General features: G+C 45.7%; 1 protein-coding gene across 3 annotated transcripts in view; it reads right to left on the bottom strand.

Annotated features, from left to right (window-relative positions):
- LOC143300199 (uncharacterized) overlaps positions 1-12704 on the bottom strand; it is a 98465-nt gene that overhangs the window by 6740 nt on the left and 79021 nt on the right. For all 3 annotated transcript variants that reach the window (XM_076613763.1, XM_076613761.1, XM_076613762.1), the window contains 5 exons: positions 9323-9727; positions 7984-8243; positions 7372-7554; positions 5224-5541; positions 3494-3699 (listed from right to left, as the gene is read on the bottom strand). In XM_076613763.1, the coding sequence (XP_076469878.1) occupies positions 3494-3699; positions 5224-5541; positions 7372-7554; positions 7984-8243; positions 9323-9727 (1372 nt within the window). The remainder of the gene's footprint in view (positions 1-3493; positions 3700-5223; positions 5542-7371; positions 7555-7983; positions 8244-9322; positions 9728-12704) is intronic.

Below are 12704 nucleotides of genomic sequence, written 5' to 3' on the forward strand. Positions count from 1 at the left end.
AAACATAGTCAACCCCTCCACCACTACCTGTAACATGTGTCAGTACCACTATCTTGAACCTTGAACTCCGCCTTGTCCTTTATACTGACCTGTCCAAACCAACACCAGCCCAGTCCATCCCAGTCCTAGCCAATCCAGTCTAATCCATTCCAATCCAACCCAGCCCTGCCCAACCCAGCACTACGCAGTCGAACCTAACCCAATCCATTCCAACCCACTGATGTAAAAATATATGTACATATAAGTGATTCCGACCCAGTCAAACCTAACCCAGTCCATTCCAACCCAGTCAGCCCAGTCCATCCAAACCCAGTCAAACCTAAACCCATCCCATCCCAACCCAGTCACACCTAACCCAGTCCACTCCAACCCAGTCAACCCAGTCCATTCCAACCCAGTCAACCCAGTCCATTCTAGCCCAGTCAAACCTAAACGTTAATTCCAGTCCAGTCCAACCTAACCCAGTCCATTCCAACCCAGTCAAACCTAACCCAGTCCATTCCAACCCTGTCAAACCTAAACGTTCATTCCAGTCCAGTCAAACATAATCCAGTCCATTCCAACCCAGTCAATCCAGTCCATTCCAAGCCAGTCAACCCAGTCCATTCCAGCTCAGTCAAACCTAAACGTTCATTCCAATCCAGTCATACCTAACCCAGTCCATTCCAACCGGTCATTCCAGTCCATTCCAACCCAGTCACACATAACCTAGTCCATCCTAACCCAGTCAACCCAGTCACACCTAACTCAGTCCATTCCAACCCAGTCATACCTAACTCAGTCCATTCCAACCCAGTCCATTCCAACCCAGTCAACCCAGTCCATTCCAACCAAGTCAACCCAGTCCATTCCAACTCAGTCAAACCTAACCCAGTCCATCCCAACCCAGTCAACCCAGTCCATTCCAACCCAGTCACACCTAGCTCAGTCCATCCCAACTCAGTCAACCCAGTCCATCCCAACCCAGTCACACATAACCCAGTCCATTCCAGCCCAGTCAAACCTAACCCAGTCCATCCCAACCCAGTCAAACCTAACCCAGGCCATTCCAGCCCAGTTACACCTAACCCAGTCCATTCCAACCCAGTTACACCTAACCCAGTCCATCCCAACCCAGTCACACCTAACCCAGTCCATTCCAACCCTGTCAAACCTAACCCAGTCCATTCTAACCCAGTCACACCTAACCCAGTCCATTCCAACCCTGTCAAACCTAACCCAGTCCATTCCAACCCTGTCAAACCTAACCCAGTCCATCCCAACCCAGTCAAACCTAACCCAGTCCATCCCAACCCAGTCACAACTAACCCAGTCTATTCCAACCCAGTCAATCAAGTACTTTCCAACCCAGTTAAACCTAACCCTGTCCATTCCAACCTAGTCACACATAACCCAGTCCATCCTAACCCAGTCAAACCTAAACCCAGTCCATTCCAACCCAATCAACCCAGTCCATTCCAACCCAGTCAACCCAGTTCATCCCAACTCAGTCGAACCTAACCCAGTCCATCCCAACGCAGTTAAAACTAACCCAGTCCATTCAAACCCAGTCAAAACCTAACCCAGTACATTCCAACCCAGTCAATCCAGTCCATTCCAACCCAGTTAAACCTAACCCAGTCCATTCCAACCTAGTCACACATAACCCAGTCCATCCTAACCCAGTCAAACCTAAACCCAGTCCATTCCAACCCAGTCAACCCAGTCCATCCCAACCCAGTCAACCCAGTTCATACCAACTCAGTCGAACCTAACCCAGTCCATCCTAACCCAGTCACACTTAACCTAGTCCATTCCAACCCAGTCAAACCTAACCCAGTCCATTCCAACCCAGTCACACCTAGCTCAGTCCATTCCAACTCAGTCAATCCAGTCCATTCCAACCCAGTCAACCCAGTCCATTCCAACCCAGTTAAACCTAACCCTGTCCATTCCAACCCAGTCACACCTAGCTCAGTCCATTCCAACCCAGTCAATCCAGTCCATTCCAACCCAGTCAACCCAGTCCATTCCAACCCAGTCAAACCTAACCCAGTCCATTCCAACCCAGTCACACCTAGCTCAGTCCATTCCAACCCAGTCAACCCAGTCCATTCCAACCCAGTTAAACCTAACCCTGTCCATTCCAACCCAGTCAAACCTAAACCCAGTCCATTCCAACCCAGTCAACCCAGTCCATTCCAGCCCAGTCAAACCTAAACGTTCATTCCAGTCCAGTCATACCTAACCCAGCCCATCCCAACGCGGTTCAACCTAACCCAGTCCATTCTATCTCAGTACAACCCAACCCAATACAACCCAATCCAAATGGCATGCAGACCGGCTTGAACTCCAGCTTGCGCTTTTAGCGACCAACCTAACCCAACCCAACTCAGTCCGACCCTGAACAACTCAAACAAATCAACCCAACAAGCACGGACGCTGACTTGAACGCAAGCTTGCCCTTTCATAACATGTCCAGCCCAGCGAAACCCAATCCTAACCCAACCCGACTCAACGTGTTTGCATGGACATAATTGCAATAACCATGACTTGAACACCAGCCCAAAAAACCTAACCCAACCCAACCCAACCCAACCCAACCTGACCGAACATGTATGTCCATATTTTACAACCTTTGACCTTAATTCCAGCCCAACCAATCCCAGTCCTAACCCAACCCTGACCCAACATGTGTGCACATACGTCAAGGACCCGTCACTGCGTTCAGACAAACCCATATTTGCTAAGCAGATGTCTGACCAGCAGCATAATCCAACGCGCAAGTCAAGTCTTGAGAGCATGTATATATATTTGTGTACCTACCAGAGTGGACCTTCCACAAAATTTCACCAGACACCACCACTTATTTGCATTTGTATTTGCATTTCTTTTTATCACAACATATTTCTCTGTGTGAAATTCAGGCTGCTCTCCCCAGGGAGAGCGCCTCGCTACACTGCAGCGCCACCTTTTTTTTGTATTTTTTCCTGCGTGCAGTTTTTCCTATCAAAGTGGATTTTACTACAGAATTTTGCCAGAACAATCCTTTTGTTGCCGTGGGTTCTTTTACGTGCACTAAGTGCATGCTGCACACGGGACCTCGGTTTATCGTCTCATCGAATGACTAGCGTCCAGACCACCACTCAAGGTCTAGTGGAGGGAGAGAAAATATCGGCGGCTGAGCCGTGATTCGAACCAGCGCGCTCAGATTCGCTTCCTAGGCGGACGCGTTACCTCTAGGCCATCACTTCTTATGTTGCCAAGGGTTCTTTTCATCTGTGCGCCAAACATGTGTTACACACGGGACCTCGTTTTATTGTCTCACCTGAAGGACTAGACGCTCACTTTGATTTTCCAATCAAACTTGGGAAGGCGGCGAGACAAGGATTCCAACAAAGACGCTCACAAACATTGTATTTGGCAGATAAGCATTGTAAAACCATTCTTCCCCCTTCCTTCTAAGCCAAAGTGACCCAACGTGTATACAGGCATACAGACACAAACCACTGACCTGAACTCCAGCTTTCGCTTGAACTTGTCCAGCCCAAAGAAGGGCGTGACATAGGTGATGACCCAGGCGTCCACCTGCCCGTCGCAGCGGAAGTGCGGGTTGGTCCAGTAGCCCGCCTCGTACGCAGGCGCCTTGTACACGAGAGGGAAGTACTCGTGCCGGATGGAGCTCGTGCCGTTGGGGTCCGAGCGGATGTACGACCTCATCTGCACGCGCAGCAAAGCAGGTTAAGTACTCATCAACCCATCATCACTCGTGACAGGCCGGTTGTCTGCCTTTCTTGCTGCTTACAGCGAGACACCCAGAGAGCGCAAGTAGTATTAAAAGAGTCAGGTGAGTGTCGAGGAGGGCGGAAGTAGTTTAGTGACGAGGAAGGCGGAAGTTGTTTAGCAACGAGGAAGTAGCTTAGTGACGAGGAAGGTGAAGATGTTTAATGACAAGGAATGTGGAAGTAGTTTAATGACAAGGAAGGTGAAAGTAGTTTAGTGACAAGGAAGGCGGAAATAGTTTCGTGACGAGGAAGGTGGAAGAAGTTTAGTGACGAGGAAGGCGGAAATAGTTTCGTGACGAGGAAGGTGAAAGTAGTTTAGTGACAAGGAAGGCGGAAATAGTTTCGTGACGAGGAAGGTGGAAGAAGTTTAGTGACGAGGAAGGCGGAAGCAGTTTAGTGACGAGGAAGGCGGAAACAGTTTATTGACAATAAGGTGGAAGTAGTTTAGTGACGAGGGAGGCGGAAGCAGTTTAATGACAATGAAGGTGGAAGTAGTTTAGTGACGAGGGAGGCGGAAGTAGTTTAATGACAATGAAGGTGGAAGTAGTTTAGTGACGAGGAAGGCGAAAGCAGTTTAATGACAAGGAAGGTGGAAGTAGTTTAGTGACGAGGAAGGCGGAAGTAGACAGATGGAGTGACGATGGAGACGGAGGTAGACAGGTGAGTGACGAGGAAGGCGGAAGCAGACGGACATATGAGTGATAAGACAAACGGAAGTAGGCAGACAAGTGAATGACGGTGAAGGCGGAAGTAGGCGGTGAGTGGCGAGAAAAGCGGCAATAGACAGAGGTGAGTGAAGAGGAAGAGGTACAAAAGAGATATGGCTGGCGGAAGTGGAAGTACACATCCCACACCATCCGCCCCACTAACCCAATTCTCCCCCCCCCCCACCCCAACCCCACACTATCCGCCTTGCCCAATTCCGTCCTTGGGGGAAAAAGCGACAAGAAGAATGAGGAGGAGGAGGAGGAGGAGGGGGAGAAGAAGAAGGAGGAAGGAGGAGGAGGAGAAGAAGAAAAAAAAGGAGGAAGGGGAGGAGGAGGGGGAGAAGGAGAAGGAAGAGAAGGAGGAGGAGGAGAAAAGGAGGAGGAGGAAGAGGAGGAGAAGAAAAAGAAGAGAGGAAGAGAGGAGGAGGAGGAGGAGAAGAAGAAGAAAACACTTTATACGTCTTCAAGCACAGAATAAGAACAAGAAGAAGAAGAAGAAGAAGAAGAAAGAAGAAAGAAGAAGAAGAAGAAGAAGAAGAAAGAACAAGAAGAAGTAGAAGAAGAACAAGAAGAAGAAGAAGAAGAAGAAAGAACAAGAAGAAGTAGAAGAAGACCAAGAAGAAGAAGAAGAAAGAACAAGAAGAAGTAGAAGAAGAACAACAAGAAGAAGAAGAAGACAGAACAAGCAAGAAGAAGAACAAGAAAAACAAGAACAAGCAGCAGCAGAAGAAAAAGAACAACAACAAAAGTACCTTATAAGTCTTCAAGCCTTCAAAGTTGGTGCCCCAGCGACCCTTCACGGTGTGGAACCAGTCCTCATCAGTGTAGCGCGACGACAGCCCCGCAGAGTCCAAGGCGTAGAACTCTTTACCGTGTCGGAAGGCCCAGGGGCCGAACAGCTCTCTGGGCGTCCCGTCTTGGTTCTCGAACTTGTAGCGGTCGAAGTAGACTCCGGAGGAGTACACCTTGAAGTTGCCCATCACGTTGGAAATGACCTCACCGAAGACGTAATCTATGTGCAGTCTGCCGCCCCCGCGAAGGTTTCCGAAGTTCTCCTTAGGGTCTGTGTTCTGTTAGTGGGGAGGGAGGGGTGGGGAAGAGGTGAATGTGTTTGTCTGTCTGTCTATCCATCTATATCTGTCTGTCTATCCATCTATCTTTGGAATGAGGAAGCAAGTTGATCTTTTTTTCTTTTTTTTTTTTTGGGGGGGGGGGGGAGGGGGTAAGTAAGTTTATTATCTATCTGTCTTGGGGGGGGGGGGGAGAGGTGAGTAAGTTTATCTATCTATCTATCTATCTTTGGGGAGAAGAGGAGAGTAAGTCTCTCTCTCGAACTATCTATCTATCTATCTCTGTCTCTATCTTTATCCATCCATCTATTTGTGTTCTGTTTGGAGAAGAGGTGAGTGAATTTATCTATCTTTGGGGAGAAGATGAATAAGTCTCCCTCTCGAACTATCTATCTGTCTGTCTATCTGTCTGTCTGCCTGCCTGTCTCTATCTGTATCCATCCATCTCTTTGTGTTCTGTTCGGAGAAGAGGTGAGTAAGTTTATCTATCTACCTACCTACGTTTGGGGGGAGGAGGTGAGTAAGTCTCTCTTTCTCTCTCTCTCTCTTTGTACTTTGAGTTTCAAGGAAGCGTCAAAGCGTAGCGGATCGATCCGTACGCAGACATGCGCCCTCCCCCATCCCACTCCCCTCCTGCGGTGTATTTGATAAAATGTAATGATCATGTGTTTGCATTCGTTCATGAGGGGCAGTAACCTATAGGGTAGGTATGGGTAATTGCGAAAAGCGTCTAATTGCGAACGATTCGTATACCGCCCCACTTCGAAGCGTTCTTCACGGTTGTATTTCACGATTTCATTTCTGCTTCGACCTTTTTCTAATACTTTGATAAATATCCATTTCCAAGAAACACTCAAACATCAGCTATTTCTGACTATTTCCGCGCTCTTTCTTTTCTTCGCGCACCACCACCGACCAAAGTTACAAACGTGTTCTCCAAATCCTAAAATCAATGGAAGCAAGTTGCAGAACTTGAACTTTGACACAGTTTGAAATAGTTGATTTGATCGGATATGTTGAATGCGCATTGTCAGTGCTGGAAGAATTTAAGAAAGCAAATTGGTGACAGATAAGAGCGTCAGTTTTGACAGGCATCTGCAAAATAGTGTCGTTTGCGATCAGACCATAGGATATTTTGACGTGAGTCTTTTTTCGAGCGATGCTGCACAGCTACTAAGCACTCTCAAAAGGGTGTGTTGAGTGCGGTGTGGGGTGTGTGTGTTTAAATGCCCGTTTCTGTGTATGTGTGCATGCGTGATCAAAACCAACAAAACAAAAGTCTGGTGCGATGTTCCAACAGTAAGTTTGCCTAATGAGTTCAAGACCTGCTTCTGTTTTAATTGTCAACAAGTACCCTAATCAATCGTTCGCAGTTAGACTTGTTCGTTCGCATTTACCCTCAGGCACCCCTGCCATTTCAAACGTCGACAAAACGTTGGAAAGAATGGGCAGACGAACTTTTCCTGGTGCAACCAGTTGGAGAAAGCCTTCGAAAACAAAAGAACTACGTTTGACTATCGTACGACATGTTATCTTTACAGTACACACATTGAGCTGGTCACCTCGACTGGATCGTTAGCAATTACCCATACCTTCCCTACTTGGATAAGATCTCTCTCTCTCTCTCTCTCTCTGCGTGTGCGTGTGTGTGTGGATATGTACGCGCACGCACACAGACACAGACACACACAGACACAGACACACAAACATACACACACACACGCGCACGCGGACCCCCCCCCCCCCTGCGCCCCCACCCCACACGACCTCCCCCCCTACACACACACCTAAGACATCCCCTCCCCCTCACACCCACGCAGTTCTTCATACCTGCAAAAAGTTGCACAGGAAGTGAGAAAGACGGAGCGCCGTGCGCGCCTCGGATTCGAACTGTTTGCTGGCGCCGTAAGCCACGTCTCCGGGCAGGATCAGGTTGTGGGGCGCCATGTTGTGACACGTCTCCGGGGTCACCGCCGCCTTGTGGCGGAAAATGCGCATCACGCGGTCAAAGGCCTGTAACCCACGCAGTAAGAATAAAAATGAAACTGCAGTCATGCATACCAGGCACACAATTCTCTCTCCCCCCCCCCCCGCCCCGCCCTCACGAAGAGAGTTCAAATGGCCTCCATGGTTTCTGTGTTTTTGCATTTCCATTTTTTTCATCTTTGTAAAGTTGTTTTCAAATGATGGGAGTTTTCGTCTTTGTAAAGTTGTTTTCAAATAACGGGAATTTTTATCTTTGTAAAGTTGTTTTCAAATGACGGGAGTTTTCATCTTTGTAAATTGTTTTCAAATGATGGGAATTTTCATCTTTGTAAAGTTGTTTTCAAATAACGGGTGTGTTCCTCATTTCTTCCATGCATTTGTTTTCCTCCACTTTTGTGGTCAACTGAGAAAAAACACACAAAAACTATAACATTACTATAAATATAAACCGCACACCTTTTGATCGAAAACAGGGGAACGCTTTCTTCGCCTCCCGCCGAAAGTCGGATCAAAGTCTTGGTCCTGTTGTCGCCCTTGCTGTTGTTGCCGGACTTGTTTTTCCCTGCGCTTGGCGGCCGCCGTTCCCAAGCGGCGTTGTATGGCAGCCTCGATTTTAGCCCGCGACACAGGCTTCCGGTGGTGCGCAGCCTCGATGTCGGAGTGAACGCCCAGTGGGACTTCCTCTTTGGGTCGCAAGGGCATCCACAGTTCGTGTTCTGTGGGGAAATGAAAATGGCAATCAGGAATGGGGATGCGTGTGGTGATACATATATATATATATATTATACTTTTATATTGTGTGTGTCACCACATTCCCCCTTCAGACACAGGTATGTGAAGTGTATGTATATATATAATATAATATATATATATATATATATATATATATATGTGTGTGTGTGTGTGTGTGTGTGTGTGTGTGCACGCGCGCGCGTGTGTGTGTGTGCTTTATTCTAATGTCATTTCACTTTGAGTAATACTAGGCTAATGTCAATAAGAATAATGGTACATATGTTGTCACACGATCAGCTTTCTGGAGTGATATTATTATTATCATCGATTAACATCTGAACGACAATGTTTCAACCTTAACTTCAAAGATCTTTTAAAAAGCACGGGAAAACAAGAAGCAAAAAAACACGCATAAACATGCTCTCTCTCTCTCTCTCTCTCTCTCTCTCTCTCTCTCTCACACATGCGGAAGTAGACAGACAAGCACATGCACGCACGGAACACACGTACACATACACGTACCCACGCGCGCGCGCGCGCGCGCACACACACACACACACACACACACACACACACACACACACAATCTCTCACATGCACATACACGCAATCTCTCACATGCATAGACACACAAACACAAAAGACCCAACTTCCTCATACTCACCCCCTTCCCCTAAAAAACACAGACACGCACACACATTCACACACACACACAAACGCTCACATGCACAGACACACACACACAAACACAAACAAAAGACCCACCTCCCCCCACTCATACACAAACAAACCCCTTCCAAACACACACATATCCACCTCTCCCTCCCCCCCCACACACAAACTCTCACATGCACAGACACAGACACACACACACACACACACACACACACACACAACCCACCTCCCCTACACTCACACACAAACAACCCACCCCCCTCCAAACACACACAGACACAGACACACACCCATCCCCAAATCATACACAAACACCCCCATTCCCACACCCCCACCCACACCCCTACCCCCAAAACACACACACACACACACACACGCGCGCGCGCACCTTTTCTCCTCCTGGCACTGTTCTTGTTGAGGGGCCCATAAAACGTGCTCCCCCCTCCCCTCCACCTCTCCGTGCCGCTAACCCCCTCCTCCTCCACCACCTCCCGGCCCATCTCATCCACCAGCTGGTGGTATCTGTGGAAACGCAGACTGGCATCACCACGACCACGACCATCAGCATCGCCGCCATCAGCCTCGCCGTCAATGGAGCGAAGATTCCGAACGCGGAAGGCAGCGTCCACCGTGTATATGTCGGCGTGAGTGTCGCGGCGAACCTTGGCTGATGCCGAACTGTTGGCCGCAGTCGCGTCCAGGTCCAGACGAACGCCTCCGGACGTGAAGAGGCTGGAGCCTCCTTCAATGTTGATGCCCTCCAGGTTGTCCACTTTGGGCAGCACCAGGCGGACTGTGATGGGGAGAGAATGGGGGTTGGGGTGGGACAGAGGCTTTTGGATGAGATGAGCCTTTCTATGCCTCCAGTTATAATTTTAACTCCTTGATTGCCTGAACCTTTGGTGAAACGAGATCAGTATGACAATAACGCAAAGTGCGATTACTTCTTTTTGTGTGAATTTAAGTGGGTGTGATTGATTTCACTGGACAAAACCAATGCAATCCCAACAAGATGATGTCCAAGTAAAGAAAAATGAAAAACAAGAGAGGCAAGGCCTTCAAGACTCACTTGTGATAAATTAAGTCCCCTAGCATTACAGAGTAATTTCCCTTTTTTTACTATCTGCACCAAAACGTTTGCAAAATAAATTAAAATTCCATGCTTAGCAAAAGAAGTTCCTGTTTGAACAAAAAAATGATAATAATGACTCCTCTTGTTGTTGTGTCATAAGAGGTCAGTGTGCCAAGTTTAAAGAATACAAAAAATATAAATATAACAGTAAATGCAGTTTGCATATAATTAGGCTTCTTTTTTATTTTTTGTGCCCATCCCAGAGGTGCAATATTGTTTTAAACAAGATGACTGGAAAGAACTGAATTTTTCCTATTTTTATGCCAAATTTGGTGTCAATGTTAAAATGTCAATGTTAAAGTTTACCACGGATACACACACACACACACACACACACACACACACAGACAACCGAACACCGGGTTAAAACATAGACTCACTTTGTTTACACAAGTGAGTCAAAAAAGTATAAAAAAGAACGAACGGTGACTGACATCCTGACGTGTGAAGTCAGTGTTATCACCGTGACTTGACAATCTTCGCTGACGACCACAGTCGCCAGCAGCAGGCAAGGACTTAACCCTTTCGCCGCCAGTCAATTTAGAGTGCAAAATTCCCTTGTGCAATAAACACAGAAATTATGGTGTCTAAGAATAGCTGGGGATTCCCCCTGGGATGTGTAGAAGATATGGCCAATCCTGCCATTGAACATAAAGAGCAGTAGGTTAATGAATACCAGACCCATGATCTGGTTACACTTCATTGACATGGGTCCTCTACCTAGCTGCTGCATAAATGCGAGTTTGGCAGTGAAAGGGTTAAAACACAATGTTTCAAATGAATGAGATATGTTCTGAAAGGATTTTCCCCCGTAGCATATTCTGATACAATGTCTCTTTACACAGCAGAATTTCACTGCTCTTGAGAGATGCATACATCATTGTAACTTGCACACGAAGCAAAGGAAAGGAAAATTCCTATCTGAAACTAACAATGAAACGACTGCTAACAATCGGTGCATCACTAAGTCAGATGAAAGTGCTATGAATAACAGATGAAAATGTAACAGTAACATAACTATGGAAATAATTATTTTGGCTACTTTGCAATTTTTCGGCCCTTCTCAGAGTGCATTATCATTACAATCAAAAAGTGTAGAAGAACTGTATTGATTTCCTGTTCCTAAGTCGCATATGGTGTCAACAGACTAAAGTATTTCCAGACAAAAATATTGAATTTGTTAAAGTTTACACACATACCCACACACCCACACACCCATCCCCCCCATCACCAACACACACACACACACACACACACACACACACGAAAGTGTGTCTTCACAAGTGACTGAGAACGTTGATGTTTTTGACTTTTTGCATTCATTATCAGTTGTTTCGCTTGTCAGTTTAACGACTTCTCTTTTACGAAGTCCTTTAAGTAATTTCCTGTAACTGTATTTAGAGGGTTTTTGACTCACTTGTGTAAACAAAGTGAGTCTATGTTTTAACCCGGTGTTCGGTTGTCTGTGTGTGTCTGTGTGTGTGTGTGTGTGTGTGTGTGTCTGTGTGTTTGTGTGTCCGTGGTAAACTTTAACTTTGACATTTTCTCTGCAACTACTTTGTCAGTTGACACCAATTTTTTCATAAAAATAGGAAAAATTCAGTTCTTTCCAGTCATCTTGTTTAAAACAATATTGCGCCTCTGGGATGGGCACAAAAAAAATAAAGAATGAAGCCTAATTATATGCAAACTGCATTTACTGTTATATTTATATTTTTTGTATTCTCTAAACTTGGCACTTTGATCTGATATTCTGACCCAACAGCTAGAGCAGTCATTATTATCATTTTTTGTTCAAACAGGAACTTCTTTTGCTAAGCATGGAAGTTTTATTTATTTTGCAAACGTTTGGTGCAGATAGTAAAAAAGGGAAATTACTCTGTAATGTTGGGGGAGTTAATTTGCTTTAAACTGATCTTTCTCATCTTAAACATTACATTTTGAAACAAGAGAGGCAAGGCCTTCAAGACTCACGTGTGATGCACTTTTTTTTTTTAAAATCCAAGCTTTTTATGTATTGAGTATAATTTCAAAATGTAATGTTTAAGATGAGAAAGATCAGTTTAAAGCAAACTAAGTTCCCCAGCAGAGTAATTTCCCTTGTTTTACTGTCTGCACCAAAACGTTTGCAATAAACAAAACTTCCATGCTTAGCAAAAGAAGTTCCTGTTTGAACAAAAAATGATAATAATGACAGATCTTTTGTTGGGTCGAATATCAGATCAAAGTGCCAAGTTTAGAGAATACAAAAAATATAAATATAACAGTAAATGCATTATACTCAATACATAAAAAGCTTGGATTTTTAAAAAAAGGTTTATCACGAGTTAGTCTTGAAGGCTTTGCGTGTCTTGTTTTGTTTGTTTTGTTTTTCTTCCAATTTTCACCCACGTTTTTACCCTCATTTACCCAGTTTCCCCCCAACCTTCCATTCATCCACATCTCCCACCCCTTCTAACCAATAATATTCAGAAGTATTCATAATACTTTAACAAAATGTCTTCAGTCACTGATATGTGTGACGAGACATTAAACAAAAAAAATTCCTACACACACACACCGGAAATACCAGGCTGTCACACAGCATCACGATGTGTGCCAAAACACACACGAGCTAACACCCACCTTCCCAACACTT

This window comes from Babylonia areolata, chromosome 26, assembly GCF_041734735.1.
Source record: "Babylonia areolata isolate BAREFJ2019XMU chromosome 26, ASM4173473v1, whole genome shotgun sequence".
In the NCBI taxonomy this organism is placed as follows: Eukaryota; Metazoa; Mollusca; class Gastropoda; order Neogastropoda; family Buccinidae; genus Babylonia; species Babylonia areolata.